Source organism: Somniosus microcephalus, chromosome 1, assembly GCF_052327205.1.
Source record: "Somniosus microcephalus isolate GS21.2 chromosome 1, FLI_Smic_1.0, whole genome shotgun sequence".
NCBI lineage: Eukaryota > Metazoa > Chordata > Chondrichthyes > Squaliformes > Somniosidae > Somniosus > Somniosus microcephalus.
In genome coordinates this window covers 285,166,243-285,187,688 of record NC_140987.1, presented here as the reverse complement: position 1 = coordinate 285,187,688, position 21,446 = coordinate 285,166,243, and the positions used below count along the sequence as shown (strand labels likewise).

The window sequence follows — 21,446 nt, the reverse complement described above, 5'->3', positions numbered from 1 at the left end:
ATACATGTAACGATAAATGCACAGGGAAATGTAATTATCTCATCATTGGTACAGGCAGCTGTTGGCTCATCAAAAGTAGCAGCAACTATATTGTTCAAATGATAATGTTTACTGATTTTTTTTTAAGACAGCAATGCTAGATTTGTAAATGATCAGGCAGTGAATTGCTTTTAATTGTCAGAAGATTCTATTATTAGACATTTTTTAGAATGACATTTCCCCAGAGAGAGCAATATTTTTACATAATTTATGTCAGTATTGTTACAAATTTTAAGTGTTTGTGTTATATACTTTTGTTTTAATTGTGTGTACTTTTGTAATGCAAGCAGTTAAAATGTAGATTTTATTTCATCCTCTTTATTTTGCACATTCAGAATTCAGTCAAATTTTCCTTAATTCTATTAATACCTTACTACAAAAGCAAAATACTGCGGATGCTGGAAATTGGAAATAAAAACAAAGTGCTGGAAATACTCAGCAGGTCAGGCAGCATCTGTAGAGAGAGAAACAGAGTTAACGTTTCAGATCGATGACCCTTCGTCAGAACTGGAAAAAGTTCAACAATTTCAGACCATAACCTCTGCCCCTATCTTTTTACCTCTCTCTCACACATGGCAGCTGTTGATGATTCTGCCATTGCCATTTACACTTCATCTAGAGTCATCTTTTGTACATTAACTTGTCCCATTACCATCTCCTTTTACCTTGCACCATCATCCCTTGGGAAAGGTGCTATATAAATGCAAGTCTTTCTTTCTTTTTCCACTTCTTCTCCTTCTTCTTCACCCTCCTCATGCTGTGCGAATGTCTGAAAAAGACCTTGGTCTGGAGACCCTGGTGAGTGAATGCTTATGTTTAGGAAAGAGGTGCCTTCCATGATGCCTGACCTAGCCTCTTCCATGTCTTAATCCTTCTCTTTTTTTCATCCATTAAATGAAATGTTTTCCCATTGGAAAAATCTATGTCGAGAGTGTAAAGCAGTAATTTGAGCAGAGCTGGGTAGAAGAAGCAGCAGGAGTCCTGACTCAACACTGTATGCACTAAAAAGATCATTAAGCAGGCTAAGTAATACCAATCTTCAGTAGCAACACAAAAAATGGCCTCAAAGCGGCATCCACTGCAGGGTTGCCTTGCAGCAACTTTTACCATCACTGATATAGTGGCGGTATTATTTGAGGTAGGTTTGGGGGCAGAAATGGAGGGGAATAGAGCAACCGGATTAGCTAGGTCCCCATTTAAATGTGGTGGAGCAGGCTTTTGGCGACCCCAAAAGGGAAGTGCCTTTTTTGGGGGGGATGAGAATGCGGCTGCAGTTTTTTGTGGCAGATTTTAGGCAATAGCCTTTAAGTGCACATTTTACTGTTGTTAGGAGTCCAATCTGGCCCAAAATGGGTGGTAATTCAGAGGAGAATCCAGGCCAAAAGGTCTGTGGGCCACAGTAAGTTTTAATAAGAGGCAGTGATAAGATAAATTCTGAAGAGCAAGACAGATGGGAAATGGAAAAAAGTGTAAGATAAATCAATATTTTAATATCAATAAGCAACTAAAGTAGCAATCCTATTCAGACCCATCGTTAACTGTTTTTATTTTTGTCTCTTTTCTATCTTTTCCCAACCATGTACCTTGTAAATTCTACATTTGTACACTTGAGGGCAGTGTTGAAATTTTAGATTAATTTTAAGATCTCCATGATGAGCATCTATGACTCGGGATAGCTGGAATATCTGTTTTAATTATCCACTTTTGGTGATTATAAAGAACACAACACCGTCCTTTACATTTGATGTGCCAAATAACTGCCTGAATCCATGAGGTTAAAGCTTAAAACTAAAGGCTTTTATTAAGTAAGAACATGGCATCAAGTTAACACAGTCATCACCGACCCAGCCCTTGGTAGAACATTCCAGAAGAGGGGCGGGGCTAGGGAGGAGCATTAGTGGTTACACCGGTGGAACATTCCAGACATTAACAAGTACAACAACAACAATACAAATGCCAGAACACAGAGTTATTTCATCACATTCACCCCCTGCTATAGATTCAGTCTGTCAGGAGGTCTGATAATCCTCTGGGAACGACGTAACGCTTGCTGAGGCTCCTCCCGGAGTACTAACTCCGGTTCATTCGAATTCCCAGAATCATCAGTATTTTCTACACTGAGGGTTTGTGTCTCTAAAGGTCCAATACCACGATTGAAAACTCTACTCTCAGAGTCGAACTCTCTTCGAGCTCCAGCAGGTGTAAGATCTTTAATAGAGACCGTATCCTCTCGCCCATCCGGATATTGAATATATGCATACTGGGGATTAGCATGGAGGAGTTGTACTTCCTCCACCAGTGGATCAGTCTTGTGGCCTCTCACATGTCTGTGCAACAACGCAGGGCCCGTGGTCGTCAACCATGTGGGTAACATTACTCCATTAGTAGCTTTTCTTGGAAAACTAAACATCCTTTCATGAGGGGTGGTATTCGTTGCTGTACACAAAAGAGACCTTATGGAATGCAGCACGTCTGGCAGGACATCCTGCCAGCGAGAGGTCGGCAGGCCTCGCGACTTCAGAGACAGTACGATAGCCTTCCACACTGTCGCATTTTCTTTCTTGGCCTGCCCATTACCACGAGGGTTATAGCTGGTAGTTCTACTCGTTGCAATCCCTTTCGATAGCAAAAACTGTCGCAATTCTTCGCTCATAAAGGAAGAACCCCTATCACTATGTATATAGTTAGGCATGCCAAACAAGGAAAACAGTTGGCAGAGGCATTTAATTACAACAGCGCTAGTCACATCCGGACAGGGGATAACAAAAGGGAACCGAGAGTACTCGTCTATAATATTAAGAAAATAGACATTACGGTCTCTTGATGGAACGGGACCTTTAAAATCGAGACTCAAACGCTGAAATGGTCGAGTTGCTTTAATAAGATGAGCTGGCTCGGACGACTTATAGAAGCGGGGTTTGCATTCAGCACAAACACGACAGGTTCTGGTCATTATCCGGACCTCCTCAATAGAGTAGGGTAGATTGTGGGACTTAATGAAGTAGTTCATTCTGGTAACCCCAGGGTGGCAGAGTGTGTCGTGGAGACTTTGAAGCTTATCTATACCTAGACTAGCACATACTCCTTGTGACAAAGCATCCGATGGCTCATTAAATACTCCAGGCCTGTACTGAATATCATAGTCATATGTTGACAGTTCTATTCGCCATCTTAAAATCTTATCATTTTTGATCTTGCCTCTCTGCTTAGTGTTGAACATAAAGGCCACAGACCGCTGGTCAGTAATGAGCGTAAAACATTGGCCAGCGAGATAATGTCTCCAATACCTGACTGCTTCGATAATCACCTGTGCCTCCTTTTCCACTGAAGAATGTCGAACTTCTGGTCCTTGCAATGTACGAGAGAAGAAAGCTACTGGTCTACCAGCTTGGTTAAGAGTTGCTGCCAACGCAAAATCAGATGCATCACTTTCCACTTGAAAAGGGATCTTCTCATCCACGGCACATACCACTACCTTCTCAATGTCCCGTTTGATATTAAGGAAAGCCTCCTGAGCTTCCGCCGATAGCGGATAAGACGTCGACTTAAGAGGTCGGACTTTATCTGAGTAGTTAGCCACCCACTGGGCATAGTACGAGAAGAATCCCAGACACCTTCTTAAAGCTTTTACAGTGTGAGGTAAAGTTAATTCCTCAAGTGGGCGTAATCTTTCAGGATCTGGCCCGATTACCCCATTCTCCACAACGCAACCAAGGTACACTTGTTTTCGTTGTAGGTCAGGTTTAACCTCTTTGCAGTCTCTAGGAACTTCGCGAGATTTTGATCATGCTCCCGTTGGTCGCGCCCACAGATAGTAACATTGTCCAGGTACGGGAATGTTGCTTCCAATGCGTATTCATCCACCATACGATCCATCTCCCGTTGGAAGACGGATACCCCATTTGTCACTCCAAAGGGCACCCTAAGGAATTGGTACAAGCGCCCATTAGCTTCGAAGGCCGTATAAGGTCGGTCTTCTATTTTAAAGGGGAGTTGATGGTAGGCAGACTTTAAATCAATGGTGGAGAACACGCGGTACTGAGCTATCTGGTTCACCATCTCAGAAATACGAGGCAAAGGATAGGCATCTAATTGGGTATACAAGTTTATAGTCTGGCTATAATCGACCACAAGTCTTTTCTTTTCATTAGTTTTAACCACCACCACCTGGGCACGCCACGGGCTATTACTGTGTTCGATGATTCCCTCCCGTTGAAGCCTTTCCACTTCCTCTTTTATAAATGTTTTATCTTCTGAACTATACCATCGACTCTTAGTCGCTATAGGTCTACAATTAGGAGCAAGGTTCGCGAACAAAGAAGGCGGACTTAATTTTAAAGTAGAAAGGCCGCAGACTGTGAGTGGAGGCTGAGATCCACCATACTTAAGGGTAACGCTCTCATGCTGACACTGGAAGTCCAAGCCTAAAATTAAGTTCACACACAACTGAGGTAATATGAGGAGTCTAAAGTCCTTATACTCTGTATCCTTAACGGTCAATGTGACTTTACAATATCCAGTTACCTCCGAAGTAAGGGACTTGGACGCCATCACAATTTCACTTCGAGTAGGATACACCTTCAATGAACAGGAGTTAACAAGGTTGGGGTGTATAAAACTTTCAGTACTGCCACAGTCTATCAAACACCCAGTAGGACGACCATTAATCTTGATGTCCATCATAGATTTCGACAAGGAACACGGTGTGGTCTGGTCAACTGTAGCCGAGGCTAGAGTAAAACGATGGGCGGCAGCAGGGAAGACATCGGGTACAGGATTACCCTTACACTCTTTACTAAAATTTTCCCGTTTCTCACATTTAAAACAGGTAGCCTCTCTGGCTGGGCATCTTTGCCTGGGGTGTTTAGATTGGCCACAAAAATAACACTTAGACCCATGGGGTACAGCCGCAACAATAGGATTAAGTGGAAGCTCCATTGGTGTTATGGATGCCTCCATACTCGGAACACACGAGGCTGAGAGAGACGCATGGGCTGATGCATACACTTCTAAATTCTTCTGGGCTACATCTAACGATCGAGCAGTAGCGACGACCGTTTTTAAAACTAACGAGTCGTTCTCGAGGAGTCTCTGTCGAATATAATTAGATCGGAGGCCAGATATGAAAGAATCGTGGATGGCTTCTTCCTGATACACTATGGCAGAGACAGCCTTGTAGTTGCAATCCTTAGCCAAAGCCTTAAGGTCCTGCAGGAAATCGTCCAGAGATTCCTCGGGTAATTGCCTGCGAGTAGACAAAAGATACCTGGCGTATACTTCGTTAACCGACTTAAGGTACTGGGCCTTAAGGACTGCGAGGGCCTCTTCATATGTAGTAATATCTTCCATTATCGAGTAAGTTTGATGACTTACCAAGTTGGTTAGAAGACCCAACTTGTTAACCGTCGAATCGACCGATGCGATGAAGTGTTCAAAACATCGAAGCCAATGTGTAAATTTCTTCGACGCGTCTGCCGAATGGGGATCGATATCCAGACGCTCTGGTTTCAAAAATCGATCCATCTTCCAAAAGTTGTTACTTAATAAAATTGATGTGCCAAATAACTGCCTGAATCCATGAGGTTAAAGCTTAAAACTAAAGGCTTTTATTAAATAAGAACATGGCATCAAGTTAACACAGTCATCACCGACCCAGCCCTTGGTAGAACATTCCAGAAGAGGGGCGGGGCTAGGGAGGAGCATTAGTGGTTACACCGGTGGAACATTCCAGACATTAACAAGTACAACAACAACAACAATACAAATGCCAGAACACAGAGTTATTTCATCACAACATTACAATGGGGGCAGCGATCCCAACACTTGCTCTAGGATCTTGCCTGCTGGTTACCTCCATCGCTGATGCTTCTGAACTTCTTGGGGTCAGATGGTTACATAATTAACATTCCAATGGGGGCGGGGGGTGTCCCCCTGTGTAAAGGAGCAGCTGTATAATTTTTTTAAGTACATATCCGGGTTGAATTCCTGTAGGGATTCCCCAATCTCCCGGCATAGTTCTGGCAGAAGATCGGCGGACATTCCAGAGAAATGGTGTAAAAACCCCAGCGGATCTTTCAGGCAGTTATCTTCAGTGGTCCAGCTCTCTGTGTTGGTCTGGCCCTCCAGGCGCCCTCCACTTCTGCCCTTGCTTGACCAAAGTACACCTGGTTTTACCAGAAGTATATGCCAACCATATGCTGGTTACCTCCAAGGCCTTGGCACAGGAACACCCGACTTAGGGAACTGCTGCTCCCAGCCATCCCCCCTCTCACCCCCCCCGCCGCCCCCACACACACACTTCTACTACTCCGATGGGGCGGACGAAGATTCCACACCCAAAAAGCCATTACAGAATCAACAACATGGGTTGAGGCATAGCATATCGAAGTTTTGTACTGAAGTTTTACTGTGATTAGAAAGCCATTTTGGCGCAGTGCCCTCTGCAGGGGATCTGGGACGTGTGAACAGGGTAAGCAACTGTGTATCTCCTTAACCAACCAGATTGAACAATCCTGACTGAGACGTGCAGAATATGAACCAGGAAGTGTAAGTTAGAATATTTAATTCAATGTCAAATCATGCAAAATAAAGAGAGGGAAAGAAAGATGGGATTAAGAGAGAGACACAAAAGACACAAAGAAATTTTTTTCCAAAAATATTTACTTTTTATTTTTTTAAATCTCCAACAGTACAGGAAACTTTGTGTTATCCGAAGGCGAACCGTCCGGCAAGCTGGAGCCACCGGCAAAAATCAGGAGCCGTTTCTTATTCTTTTCGTTTCTTTTCTTTGCTTTTTTTGAACAGTCAAGCTCTGCAACGTCTGTAGCTAAGCAACAGCTTCAGCTAGAGATGCTACAGAGACGCTTGCCGACTGTTTAGAGGCTGTTGCTAAGCAACAGGGTTTGTTGATTCATACGGAGATGAAAATCTCCGTATGTTTCAACATTAGCTCTGGAGTGTACGGCAGTTTTGAGGGAACGGCAGCAGCTCGGTCCCGTCGGTGCCGGATAGCACAAAGTTTCCTGTAATTCAAATCTGAAGGAATGAGACCCCACACTTGTGAAAGTTAACTTTCAGTGCCAAAGAGGTTCTTTGGCAGTACGTAAGACTTATCATGCCGTTAAAAATTTAATACACTGTAATGGACAAGCCCTAACTTTTTCCTGCCATATTTAGTGGGTATCTATCACGTAATACAGCAACTTCACGCAGTTCCATGTTTTTCAATGACGAGTGTCTCGGTGAGATACTGTTACAGCGAAGCTTCTGGAGGAGCAGGGCAACTCGGACAACAACTTCCTGATTTCCATGTAAAACTGCACATGTGCGGTCGTCTGAACTTGCTGTCTGATTTACACTTAGCAACGATGAGCGCTGATAGCCTCCCCGTTATTTTTACCGCAAAATCCGGGCTAATCTGTTTAGTGCTTATGATGGGATGGTTATTGTGTGTTACCTTTGTTTCGGGTGATTACCACAAACTTGCATTTTCTACAGTTAATTTAAACATGGCTATAATGCATTGCTACGCAAGTATTTTAATGACAATTAAACTAATTATTAAGGGATTGTGCTGACTAATGCAAACCAACCAGCCAATTTGAGGCGAATGTATACATTTGTGCTCTGCTGCTATTGAAGTATGGTTAACTGATACCTGCACATTCTTTTAACCATGTTCATTAGTTGCAGCGACATTTCATATGAATGGAATATTTGTTATGACAGCAGCTGTCTTACAATAGCAGAGGGAACAAAAGAAGAAAGAGAATTTGAAGGATAAATTATTATCCTTTTAGAAGAATTTCAACATTCAAGATTACATTGGATAGGTGGATGAAGGAAAAGCGGTTGAAAGGGTATGGGAACAAGATGATTGAAACTATTTGCTCGCTTGGAGGGTAAATGCTGACACAGGCTGGATTGGGCTGAATGGTCTGTTTGTGTCTTGTAACTTCCATGTATTTTTTATCTTGGCTCTGGCTGCGGGGAGGCTGAGCTCTCCACTTTCATCTTGGTTGGATTGTATGGCACTTACCCCAACGCTGAGGGAGATCCCAACTAGATTGATAAAGTTACAAATCTTGCACATGCTTGTTTTTTTCTGATATTGCTGAAATATGCCTGCAGTATAAACTGGGCAATTTGGCAGCAAAGGAACTTAATAATGTCGAAGCAGTTTTATAATATAAATGAGATATGAGTCATATGACATTAGTTCCATACAGACCTAAAGTCATTCTTGGTCATTGCAAATATGTAATCTGTAACTGTGAGGATCATTGTTACCATGGCATCAATGGCACTAACTCCCTCCAGGCTGTATGAGATGACTGTCCATACATTTTGCAATCAATCATATACTGTTGCATAGACAAAGAAGGGGAAAAAATGTTAATCCCAGAAGTTTGGGGGGGGGGGGGGCGGGGGGGAGGCAGAAAAAAAGCTGGAAATATACATCAGCATCTGGAATGAAAAAATAGACCTTTATTTTTCAAGCGGAGATCCTTCATCAACACACAAAATCCGAGTCCTGACAAAACTTCACCTGAAATATTATCCTATCCTTTCCCTTGTAGCAAATTACCAGCTATCCCTCATCTCAGTTAAATTAACAATGTGAGTAGACAGCGCACTATCTCCAAGTTGATTAAAGCACCACATATAAGTTCCTCCAGGCTGGCACCTATTCCAGTTATGTAAAATGCAGGCATGATGGAGACTTATTTCTTGAATGCTCAAGTGTACCACACTTTGTATGTTAAAAGAATTCATGCCATACATGCTTTGTTGCGTAGACATCCTCAAAAGTCTGCCACTGCCTTTTCTTTTTCAGGAAGTGGAAACATTGCATCAGTTGGATGCTAAAGGGTGTACTCGCATCTATTTCTTTCATAAGAACATAAGAAATAGGAGCAGGAGTAGGCCATTCAGCCCTTTGAGCTTGCTCTGCCATTCAGTAAGATCATGGCTGATCTTCTCCCTCAACTCCACCTTCCCACACTATCCCCATATCCCTTAGAATCCAAAAATCTATCGATCTCTGTCTTGAATATACTCAACGACTGAGCCTCCACAACCCTCTGGGGTAGAGAATTCCAAAGATTCACAACCCTTTGAGTGAAGAAATTTCTCCTCATCTCAGTCCTAAATGGCCGACCCCTTATTCTGAGACTGTGATCCCTAGTTCTAGACCCCCCCAGCCAGGTGAAACATCCTCCCTGCATCTACTCTGTCAAGCCCCTTAAGAATTTTACACGTTTCAGTGAGATCACCTCTCATTCTTCTAAACTCTAGGGAATATAGACGTAGTCTACTCAATCTCTCCTCATAGGACAATCGCCCCATCCCAGGGATCAGTCTAGTGAACCTTCGTTGCACTCCCTCTATGGCAAGTATATCCTTCATTTGGCAAGGAGACCAAAACTGTACACAATACTCCAGGTGTGGTCTCACCAAAGCCCTATATAATTACCGTAAGACTTTTTTTTACTCTTATACTGCAATCTTTTTATAATAAAGGTTAACATACCGTTTGCTTTCCTAATTGCTTGCTGTACCTGCATGTTAACTCCTGACCTTCTGAATATCTTTTTCAAGATAGGCTTGATTACTTGGCTCTCTTAGTTAAAGAAATAATGGACCATATTTTGTGACCCCTAGAAATAATGGGCTGTATTTTGCGACCCCTATGGGTGTGTACAAGGTGTGTATGCGCTAAAACCCGGAACTTGCGATCTGTCAAGAATCTCCTCCGCATCCCCGGGAGGTGGGCCTCTGTGGGTGGAGAGTTGTGCTATTTGCCCAACTTCTGCCTGCCGAATGTCTGTGAAATTCTTACGCCAAGTAAAAGCAGGCGTAGGGCCTGCTTTTACCAGCATAAGAGTTTTTAAAAAATAGAAAAATAAAATTTTAACACTCATGTATACATTAAAAACCCTGTCCAATAAGGTTTGTTTATTTTTAGCCCTGTTAAAACATATAGGGGGAGAAATTCAGTTGGTTGCGCCACCCGTTAGCGCCTTAAGAGGGCGATAAGTGGGGCGCGAACCAGCTAGCGCCCGGGCGCGGCGATACCTGCGCCTCTCACGAAATTGAGCGGACATTTAGCGGCGGCGCTAAACCGCAACGCCCGCTCAGCTGCGCACGCAGATCCTGCCGTCATTTCAGAGTGCAACGCCCTTGGGGCACCCCGGACCGGAAATTCAGTGGTGTCCCCCTCCTTTCCGCCTGTCGCTCCCAATGACAGGTTGACTGGAACAGTTCCCAGTCGCTGTGGGGCTAGCGGGGTGCTATTTAAAGAGGGCTCTTCCTGGCTTCTTTGTGGTAGTCATTTTTGGACCACTCCTTCTGAGAGAGAGAGAGAGAGAGATTTGCAGAGAGACAAAGGGAGAGAGATTTCTGCATTGAGTCAGCGCTCGCTGAGGTACTTTTGGCTTCTGACCAGAAGTTTGTAGTTGCTTTGCTTTTTCACCGGCATAACTTTGAGTGGCCACATACTATGGGGGCTGCAATGGATGGGAACGTCGGGCTTCTCCATTACATTGAGAGGGCGCAGAGACAGAGTGGCAATCATGGCCAGATGGAGGAGGGCCAACAGACGTCGGCACACGAGACCTTACGCTCCCAGGGTTTTCCACCAACAGTTCTCATACATCAATATGTCTGAGGAGCAGTGTTTTCGGAGGCTGCGATTCAGCAAGGAGGTGGTCACTGAGCTCTGCCACCTGCTTCAGCCAGATCTGCAGCCTCAACTAAGGAGCAGGACGTCTCTGTCGGTGGCAGTGAAGGTAACAGTGGCTCTCAACTTCTATGCCACCGGCTCCTTTCAGTCCGCTACTGGGGAGATTGCCAATATCTCCCAGTTCGTGGTGCATTGCTGCATCCGTCAAGCCACGAATGCCCTCTGTAAAAGGAGACGACAGTACATTTCCTTCCCCATGACCCCGGACAAGCAGCAAGAGCATGCAATGGGCTTCCCCATGGTGCAGGGCGCCATTGACTGCGTGCATGTGGCTTTGCGGGTGCCGCAAGAGAATGCCGAGGATTTCCGCAACCGAAAGGGGTTCCATTCGTTGAACGGCCAGTTGGTCTGTGTCCACAGACAGCTGATACTCGCTGTCAATGCCCGCTTTCCAGGCAGCAGCCACGATGCCTTCATCCTGCGTCAAACTTCTGTGGCAGACCTTTTCGAGGCCCCAGCTCACCCAGGAGGCTGGCTTCTCGGGGACAAGGGCTATCCTCTGTGCACCTGGCTGATGACCCCGCTCCATTCGCCCAGCACCCCTGCTAAAGAACGATATACAATGAGAGCCATCAAGCTACCAGGAACATCATTGAGCACACAATCGGCGTGCTGAAGCAACAGTTCCGCTGTCTGGACCATTCCGGAGGAGCCCTTCAGTACTCACCTGAGCGAGTCTCCCACTTCGTTGTTGTGTGCTGCATGCTGCATAACCTAGCAATCTTCAGGACTCAGCCAATGCCACCAGACATTGGAGCACCAGCAGAGGAGGAGGAGGAGGAGGAGGAGGAGGAGCACCAAGACGGGAGGGAGGCACAAAGTGCAAGGGCCGTCCATCAGCGGCTTATAGCAAGTCGCTGAGGGAATGGCTTCTGCCATTCAAAGAACCTGAATGGAACCGTGCCGCAACCTCTAAGCCGGTCAAGGCAACAAAGAGCAAACATGCACATTCTGAATAAAGACACTTCTTTATTTAACAAACTGTGTACCCTTCCCGCATGACAAAGTAATAGAAAGAAACCCCCCAAAAAACAGTCAGTCACATAACTGGCTCTCACAACCTGGAGACAATGACCAAAACAGTAACAAAAATATGACCACGATCCTCGGCCTTCAATAAAACAATTAACAACATTTTGCCACACCTCCTACTTTTTGCCCTTCGAGGGTGATCTGCTTCGCTTGCGAGATTGGCCCCTTCCCACCCTGCAGCTCCTCCGTAATGGGACCCCAGTGGCTGCAGCAAGGCTGGGGGAAGGCTGCTGAGTGTCAGAAACTGAGACTGCAGATGCCCTTGAGGGACAGCCTGGACCAGCTCTGGGCCTGGAGGGCCCGGCTGCTGACTGCTCCAACTCTGCATGGGCGGCACCAGTCTGTCCTACAGGTGGTGGCAGCTGCAGTGGAGAAGTGACAGTGCTGGCAGCAGGAATACTGTCATCCTGAGAGAGGACAGCAACTCCCTGTTTGGCCGACACACTGGCACTTCCACGGGGCAGCACTGCAGCATGCGGAGCAATCTGCTGAAGCACAGATTGCTGGCCTGCTGCGGCGCGGTGAGGGCCCCGGGGAATCCTGCCCGATCCAGCGAGGGTGGCAGCAGTCAGTGCTCATGTGGCCTCAATCTGCGTCTGCATGAGACCAGCCACTGACTGCATTGCAGCACTTAGCAATTGCGTGGCAGCCGCCTGTGCTGCGCCAACGTCCTGGACAATCCTTGCCTGTGCTGCGCCGAAGTCCTGGAGACTCCTTGCCTGTGCTGCGCCGAAGTCCTGGACACTCCTTGCCACTGCAGCCATGAGCTCAGTGTGCCTGTGCTCCGCCTGGGCGCTCATTTCAGCGAGGAGCTGCACCTCTTCTGCGCTCACTGTAGCAGGACTCGAGGCCAGACTCTCCCTCCGGGGAGAAGGCCGCCGAGCTTCCCTACCCCCCTCTCGTTGCTGCAGCCTGCTGGGCCCCGGAGCTTCACCCTCCTCAGACCATTCCCCCCTGCTCCCCTCCAGGGAAGACGTGTCCCCATTATGGCCATGGGCTGCCTCGGCTGAGGGTGGCACTGATGGTCCGGCTTCCTCCTCGTTGTTCGCCTTCAGAATCACTCACAGTGGCAGCTTGAGGGCCCGCCTCCTCACCTGGTGAATCAGCATCTGAAAGCAGGGAGGTGCAAGAGTGGCTTTAGTGTGAGAACAGGGTGGCAGCAAGGGAGGCATGAGTGCTGCAATGTACTGATTTGGCTCAAAAGTGGCAAAGGATGCTGGTGTGAGGAACAAGTGGAAGGAGAGAGGTCAAAAAGGTGATGACCTTACCATTGCTGTCCATAACGGGGTCGGCATCTCCAGTGGCGACGGGGCCAATCATCCGGCCTGCCATAATCCGTTAGACTCGCTGCTCCAGATCGGTCAGGGCTTGAAGATGAGGCCGGCCTCCCCCGGTCCGCTGCTGCCGCCTCCTATTATGCGCCAGTTTGCCCTGCAAGAAAAAGGACGGGCTCTGAGTACAGTGTGCAGCCCTGATCTTGGCTGCACTGCCTCCCATGGTCGAATAGCCCTTATAGTGTGCAGCCCTGATCTTGTCTGCACTGCCTCCCATGGTCGAATAGCCCTTACAGTGTGCAGCCCTGATCTTGTCTGCACTGCCTCCCATGGTCGAATAGCCCTCACAGTGTGAAGCCCTGATCTTAGCTGCACTGCCTCCCGTGGTCAAATAGCCCTTACAGTGTGCAAAGTGCTGAATGTGCGTGTGAGTTTCCTGAAAGGGCCATAGGTGTTGGGAGTGCTGGGCATTGGGGCTTTCAGGACCCTTTGGCCATAAAGTGAGGTCGACATGCAGGGATGAAGAGGATTCTGAAAAGGGCACTCACCCTGACGACCTGAGTGAGGTCGTTGAACTTCTTCCTGCATTGCACAGGGGTCCTAGGCACCATGCTGCTGGAGGTCACTCTGTGAGCCACCTCCCTCCAAGCTTTTCGATAGTCACTGGGCAGCGGCCCCCTGCCACTGTCCGGGTACAGGAGAGATCGCCTGCGCTCCACCGCGCCAACCAGAGCCTCCAAGGCCCCCTCGCTGAACCGCTGCGCTCACTCCCTGGCCCTCTCCATGGTCCTTGGCTTAAGAATGTGGCAACAGGTCTGTCCAGGCCGAGATTCAGGGCTCCGATGCGCAGGGTGTGGCTGCAATTCAAGATCGACCCTCCCCTTTAAGAGCTGACCGGCGCCAGCGTGTCTGTGCGCAATCGCTAACTGGCCGCACCTGCGCTGCGCCCGCCCTCAGAGGTAGCGCCTCACTCCTCTGGCTTAGCGCCTTAAGACAGTCGTGCAGCACCTGTTTTAGCGCTCCAAGCACCTTCTGGGGTGAAGGAGGCCAGTTTAGCAGCAGCTGGCGATAATTTGCGCCGGGTGCAAAATTTCGCACCCGGCCGGTACTTACGCCCCAAACGGGGTGATACCAAATTTCTCCCCCATAAAGTTTTTTTTTTAAATTAAGTTTTCATTTAAAATATTTAATTAAATGGAATTTTAATTAGTTTTAAATATGCAATCAAAAAAAAATAATTTCATGTGCTCGTATATTTTTTAAATGATCCCCATTCATACTTATGGGAGTTCCCATAAGTATGAATGGGGATTCCCTTTTATTGGTTGGGCTGGCCCATGTGATCTATGGGGCACTTGCAAACCACATGCGCCCCTGGGATACGTGGGCCTCTGCCCGCATACCTGGAGAGGCCCAGGATCGCAAGCCTCCGTAGCTCCCGGGCCACCAGGTAAATGCGTAGATTTTTTACAGGTCGGAGGCATCCGTCCGCGGGAAGCCTCCAATCGCAAATTTTGGGCCGTTAATTGGGACTGTTAATGTGATGCTCAGCACTCATAGGACTGATGCTCATTCGGTCGAGGTGACTTGGGCACTGCAGCCTGCCTAGTACAGGATAAGAGAGTGGGGAAGCGATTGTGGCGTTAAGAGCCAGCATATCATACATGTGCTATGGTCGTTAAGACCTTGTAAAAAGCTTAATGTGATCCTTGCTTTGTAACATAGTCTCAGTGCCAGAACAACGCTATTAGAGTGCAGTGCCCATATAAAATAGGTGCTGTGTGGTTGGCTTGTTCAGCTGTATTGGTTCCCGCTGCTATAACCTTGCTGGAAGTTTGGTGGCAACCCCCTTTTATGTGTGTAAATGTAGTTTCTGGTGAACTTCCGCTGAGGAGAAGCCCTGAGGAAATCCATCCCCGAGTCACAGGTGAGTTAGGATTCATAATATTTGCTGCCTCCACCCAAGCTGTTTTCGCCTATTCTTTCAGAAGGGTGCATCACCACTCCAAAGAGGGCCACCCCTCTCTCCAGTACCTCCTGCAGCAGGATCCTCCTAAGCTGCATACTGAAAAGGTGTCATTTGGCATCCTGAACGTGGCACAGCCTTTTCTACCCCTTGGTAGAACCTTGGTTCAATGAAAAGTACTAGTGGACTTGATTTCAACTGAAGTTTGTTATTTCGGCAATCCGGCTTCATAACGAGGTTGTACTAACCCTGCAAAAACTGATTTAAAATGGCTCTTTATTTTTTCAAACAGGTGCTCCAGGGAATAAAAGAGTTATAATTTTTGTGGATGATCTTAACATGCCCAAATTGGATCGCTATGGATCACAGCCACCTATTGAGCTCCTTCGACAATACCAGGACTTTGGTGGATTCTATGATAGAGAGAAACTCTTTTGGAAAGAAGTACAGGTGATGCTCAAAAACAAACTTTAACTTTGACAAGTAAGGGTACAATAAATCTCACAGCTCAGTTATACTTTACTTATGTACCTTTCATTGGTATAAACTGATACTTTTATTTTAACAATGCCAGTTCTGACATCTTCAGTTTCTACTTTTGTGGTATTAGCATTTTTTTTCTTTCAGCAATGCAAGTTGTGAATGAATGTACATAGGAACATGGGAACAAGAGTAGGTCATTCAGCCCCTTGATACTATTCCGCCATTCAATTTGATCATGGCTGATCTGTATCTTAACTCCATTTACCCGTCTTGGTTCCATATCCCTTAATACCCTTACCTAACAAAAATCTATCAATCTCAGTTTTGAAATTTTCAATTGACCCCCAGCCTCAACAGCTTTTTGGGGGAGAGAGTTTCAGACTTCCACTCCCCTTTGTGTGAAGAAGTGCTTCCTGACATCATCCCTGAACAGCCTAGCTCTAATTTTAAGGTTACAAAACCAAACCTGTCCTGGAGAAACTTATTTTAAAATCATTTTTACTAACATAAAAAATAAACTGTGAACAGTATTCCCTAATTTATGTATTTCATATTATATTGGGCAGCACATCAAGACTGTTCTTACCACCTCTTTACTAGCACATTGGAAATTAAATGCAACAGGGCAAATGGGAGGTGGGTGGGAAAGAATTAGGCTTGAAATTTGCAATATAACAAAATATGAAGTGGGCACACTTATCTGTACAATATAAATAATATTTTGTCATCAGTGATAAGTGGTTTACCTAATTAACATTTTTGTAGCACAGTAACAAACCCCTAAACTCCATTATATATTTAAAATGGTGTGTGGTTGCAACATTCCATTGGAACTGCACCTGTTGATGCTGTCAGGAGAATTCAGTTTGCACTCTATTTAAAAATTGAACGACCAAAATTAAAACAAACGTGTGAAAAATCATGAAGAACAGTATCTTGCAACCCCCCACCCAAGAACAGCAACAAATAGAAGACCATCAAGAAAAAGCTCTGAACAAGTGACCGCATCATAACTGAAAATAGCTTAACAATGCAGGCTATTCAGACAACTTGGCAAATAAGCAAACCTGTAGCAAATACCCTACTGAGGAGGAATGCGACAGTCAGGCAAATGGAGTGAAGAAAGGAGAAGCACTGGGATTGAATAGAAGGCCCTTGCCATCCATGAGCCTATCGTGGATGATTGCATCAACATCATGGCACTGACGGAAGCTTGGTTGAGGGGTGATGACACTTTACCCTTAAATGAAGTCTCCCTGCCTGGCTATACCTTCCACCACTTGCCCTGCTCAGACTGCCGTGGTGGCGTTGTGGCTCTCATCACCAAATCACACCTTGGTCTGTCCCCGTACTCCTCCGGCACTTTCTCCTCCTTTGAGCATCTCACCTTATTGCACCCCTCTCACCTCTCATTTAAAATTCTCGTTCTCTACCGCCCACTCAAGTACCATAAAAAATTTTATTACCAAGATATCTTCACTGCTCTCCTCCCTCAGCCTCTGCACCGAACGACTTCTCATCCTTGGTGATTTCAACCTCCATCTCAATTCATCATGCTGTCTCTCCTCTGAGTTCACTAGCCTCCTATCCTCCCTTAATCTCTCCCTCCATGTAAACTCCACTCTATGTAACCTCCCCAACTGTTAGATCGGGTAATTAATTTCAGTGGACCACACTGATCTGAGGTCAACACACTAAAATGAAAGTTTGTGAGTCCGGTGGTAAGTTTTAAATAGTCGATTTATTGCATCACTTGATTTACACTGTTTGACTTCCTTTATCCGACTAACATCATATTCAAAATGGCTGGTTTTTATACAGCAGCAGATGTACACGCCCCCTTTATTACCATTGGCTCAGCAGCATGCATGCAGAGCTATGGTTGGTTCAACTACATCACACTGATTGGATCTCTGGTACATCAGTCATTCCTTTGTTCTCTAGTTAAGCAGAATCATCACTTTCAGTTTTAAGCTAAGATCAGCACTTTCACAGTTTAAGCTAAATCAGCATTTTCATTGTTCTCAGTTTTTAAGTCAGCCGAGGTGACGTTACCAGCTGTGATTGGATCTCATAAATCACACCATCCTTTGGCACGTGGTCAACTTAAACATAATCAAATTTCTTTACATTATTAGTTTAATCATATTCAAATCTGTGTTATTAAAATATATATATTCCCTAACACCAACCCATATTCACAGCCATCTCTTGTGGCCTCGCTACTCCCATTGTGTCAATCGCAGATAAGGTCATCTCTGACCACTTCCTCGTGTTGCTCTTAACCACACCCACCCACCACAACCCTACTTCCTTGTGTCCGCCCCTGGAAAAAACTCTCAACTCTCTTAATGTTGCACTTATGAAATCCCAATTGTCCAACCTTTGGCCCTCCATTCACCATGATATTTTTGCAGTCCCTATTAAAACAATTACTCTCTCTCACCCTGGCCGTACCCCCTGGTACGGCCCTCATCTCCTCTCCCTTAAGTCCAAGGGACGCTGACTTGAACGGATATGGCAGACAACTGGTTTAGCCATTCACCACCTATTATGTCCATGTATGATTGAGACACGGACAGCAGGAGTTGAACAAAACAAGTCTTTACTGAAAGGAGTCAATCGGGAAACTGAAACTACAGAGGCTTACTAGCGCCTTTTATACAGGGGTGGTCACTGCCGGTACTGCAGTCTGAGACCAGTTATTCTCTTAAAGGTACATACACAACAATTCCTCCCCTTTTAGATAAACAGTACATAACATTCATTTAACAAATAAACGATAACTAATTACAATCACAATTACGGTTGCTAGATACATTGGTTAAGTTTAAGCAATTATAAGTTCAGTCTTTGAGGAGGCTTCCTGATTCTGCCTGGATAACGCCTCTTTGGGGTATCAGGTTCCTCTGGCAAGGTTGAGTTGGGATCAATGTCGTTGTTTGGTTCATCTGCTTCCAATATCACCGATTCTGCGGTAGCTGCAATTGGTACGTCGATTTCATTGCCAGGTGTATCAGATCGTGGTGTGGAGTTGACGTTTTCCAGTGACTCTAGAATCTGGTCAGCATGGCGTCTTACAATGCTCGCTCCAATGTCCACGGTATACATGAGAGGTCCTTGCCGTGTACAAATCATTCCTGGCTGCCATTTCTCAGTGCGGTAGTCCCGGGCCAAAACTAGTTGACCTATCTTAAAACTCCTGGTCGGCCTTTCATTCATATTCTGAAACTGCCTGTTCTCCACATCTCTTCGGACGTTTGGCTTAACCAAATCCAAGCGGCATCGTAGTCTTCGATTGAAGAACATCATGGCTGGAGTTTGGTTGGTAACCGCATGTGTCGCATTCCGGTAGGCAAACAAGAAGTTGTCCACCTTGTGTTGTAGGGGTATATCTTCATTACACATTGCCTTAATAGCCTTCTTGAATGTTTGAACAAACCTCTCGGCCAATCCATTAGTGGCTGGATGATATGGGGCGGATGTGTAATGCTTAACACCATTGTTCTTTAAGAACCTCCGGAACTCTTCAGACACAAACTGTGGTCCATTGTCAGAGCAAATCTGTTCAGGCAACCCATTCCTGGCGAATATGGTTTGTAAAACTGTGATAGTTTTTTCCGTGGTGGTTGAGAACATTTTTACTACCTCTGGCCACTTTGAATGTGCATCCACCGCAATTAAAAACATCGAGTCCATGAAGGGACCAGCAAAATCAATGTGCACCCTTTGCCATGGAGATGAGGGCCACTCCCATGGATGTAGAGGAGCTTGTGGTGGGGCATTTTGGACCTTCTGGCATCCTGCACAGCTCTTGGTCATCTCTTCGATTTCTCTATCGATTCCCGGCCACCACACAAACGCTCTGGCTAAGTTCTTCATTTTTACCCCACCCAGATGACCCTCATGAAGCTCATTGAGCATTCTATCCGTCAACTTAGGTGGAATTACTACTCTGGATCCACACATCAACGTTCCTCTGCACACTGACAGCTGTTCTCTTCTCAGTGAGAATGCTGGCAGCAGTGGTTCGCCATGTGCTGGCCATCCCTTCACCGTTAAATCATAGACCCGTGATAGTGTCGGGTCATTCTGTGTTTCCTTTTCTATGTTTGCATTCGTCACAGGGAGACATTCGACTATGGTCGAGTGGAATAACTCCATTGGATCCACTGCAAGGTCTTCTTCTTCCACCGTCGGCAACGGTAGGCATGACAATCCATCAGCATTCCCATGCTGTTTAGTTCCTTTGTACTCGATGTCATATTGGTGTGCCCCTAGGAAAAGGGACCACCTCTGCAGCCGTTGCGCTGTCATTATCGGTACGCTCTTCTGAGAGTTGAAAATGGAGACAAGAGGTTGACGATCGGTTAGTAGAGTAAATTTTTGACCGTGCAGGTAGTGATTGAACTTCTTCACCCCCCACACTAGGCTGAGGGCCTCTCTGTCAATCTGGGCGTAGTTACGCTCGGCAGAAGTTAACGAGCATGACGCAAAAGCTATCGGCCTCTCTAAACCATCAAGGAATTTATGTGACAGTACCGCCCCAATGCCGTAGGGAGACGCATCACACGCCAGTCTGATCGGCAGTGCTGGGTTGTAGTGAGCCAATACTTCTCTTGAAGTGATTAAGTCCTTACTCTTCTGAAAGGCCCGCTTACAGGCATTGCTCCATTTCCATGCTGCTCCCGTTCGTAGCAGGGCGTTCAGTGGGTGCAGGATTGTCGACAAATTCGGCAAAAACTTATGGTAGTAATTCACCAATCCGAGGAATGACCTCAGTTGCGACACATTTTCAGGCGCTGCGGCCTTAACAACCGCTTCAATTTTGTCAGGGGACTTATGTAACCCCTCTTCATCAATCACGTGGCCACAATACGATATCTGTTTCTTAAAAAACTCACACTTGGGGCGGTTGACTCGTAGCCCATGTTTCCGTAGCCTAGTGAGCACCTGTTCTAGGTTGTTAAGGTGTTCACTGTCATCTTCACCTGTCACAAGGATGTCGTCCAAGTAACACTGAGTCCCCGGAATCCCTTGCAGGACTTGTTCCATCGCTCTTTGCTATATCGCTGGAGCCGATGCTACTCCGAATACCAATCGATGATACTGGTAAAGACCTTTGTGAGTGTTTATCGTGAGATACTTCCTAGAGGATTCTTCAACCTCCATCTGCAAATATGCTTGTGCTAGGTCAATTTTTGTAAAACGCTTCCCTCCAGACAGTGAGGCGAAGATGTCTTCTATCCTTGGAAGAGGATATTGTACTGTGTGAAGGACTGGGTTCACCATCACCTTGAAATCCCCACAGATGCGAACCTTCCTTGGCTCCTCAGACTTATTGCTTAACGTTTTCTTCATGACAGGAACGATGGGTGTCGCCCACTCGCTCCAGTCGACCTTAGACAACACACCTGCCTTCTCCAGATTCTCCAGCTCTGCCTCGACGGCTGGGCGAATTGCATATGGTACCGGTCTTGCTTTGAAAAACTTGAGAATTGCATTCTCTTCTATTTTTATCGAGGCGGTTACGCCTTTAAGAGTGCCCAGTTCTTGTTGAAATACCTCTTTGGCGTTAGCTAAGATTGTTGACAATCGTCCAGGAGTGACGTCTTCATCTTTTTTACCGTCCACCGTCATTGCATGAATGGAGTGCCAATTTAACCTTATCTTCCTGATCCATTCACGTCCCAATAACGGTGGTCCACCATTTTGCAGTATGTAGAGATACAATTTCCGTATTTTCTTGCCGTTGTATTCGACAGGCACCATTATTTTTCCTCTGGGGTATACTTTTTGCCCCGTATACGTCGTCAAGACGATGGATGTCTCTCTCAAGGGTATGTGTGAGAATAGCCGCTCGTAGTCTCGTCGATTCATGACGGTTAGCGCTGATCCTGTGTCCAAT

General features: G+C 46.0%; 1 protein-coding gene across 3 annotated transcripts in view; it reads left to right on the top strand.

Moving 5' to 3' along the window:
• dnah6 (dynein, axonemal, heavy chain 6) overlaps positions 1 to 21,446 on the top strand; it is a 1,317,984-nt gene that overhangs the window by 844,142 nt on the left and 452,396 nt on the right. For all 3 annotated transcript variants that reach the window (XM_085993638.1, XM_085993630.1, XM_085993647.1), the window contains one exon: positions 15,348 to 15,505. In XM_085993638.1, the coding sequence (XP_085849764.1) occupies positions 15,348 to 15,505 (158 nt within the window). The remainder of the gene's footprint in view (positions 1 to 15,347; positions 15,506 to 21,446) is intronic.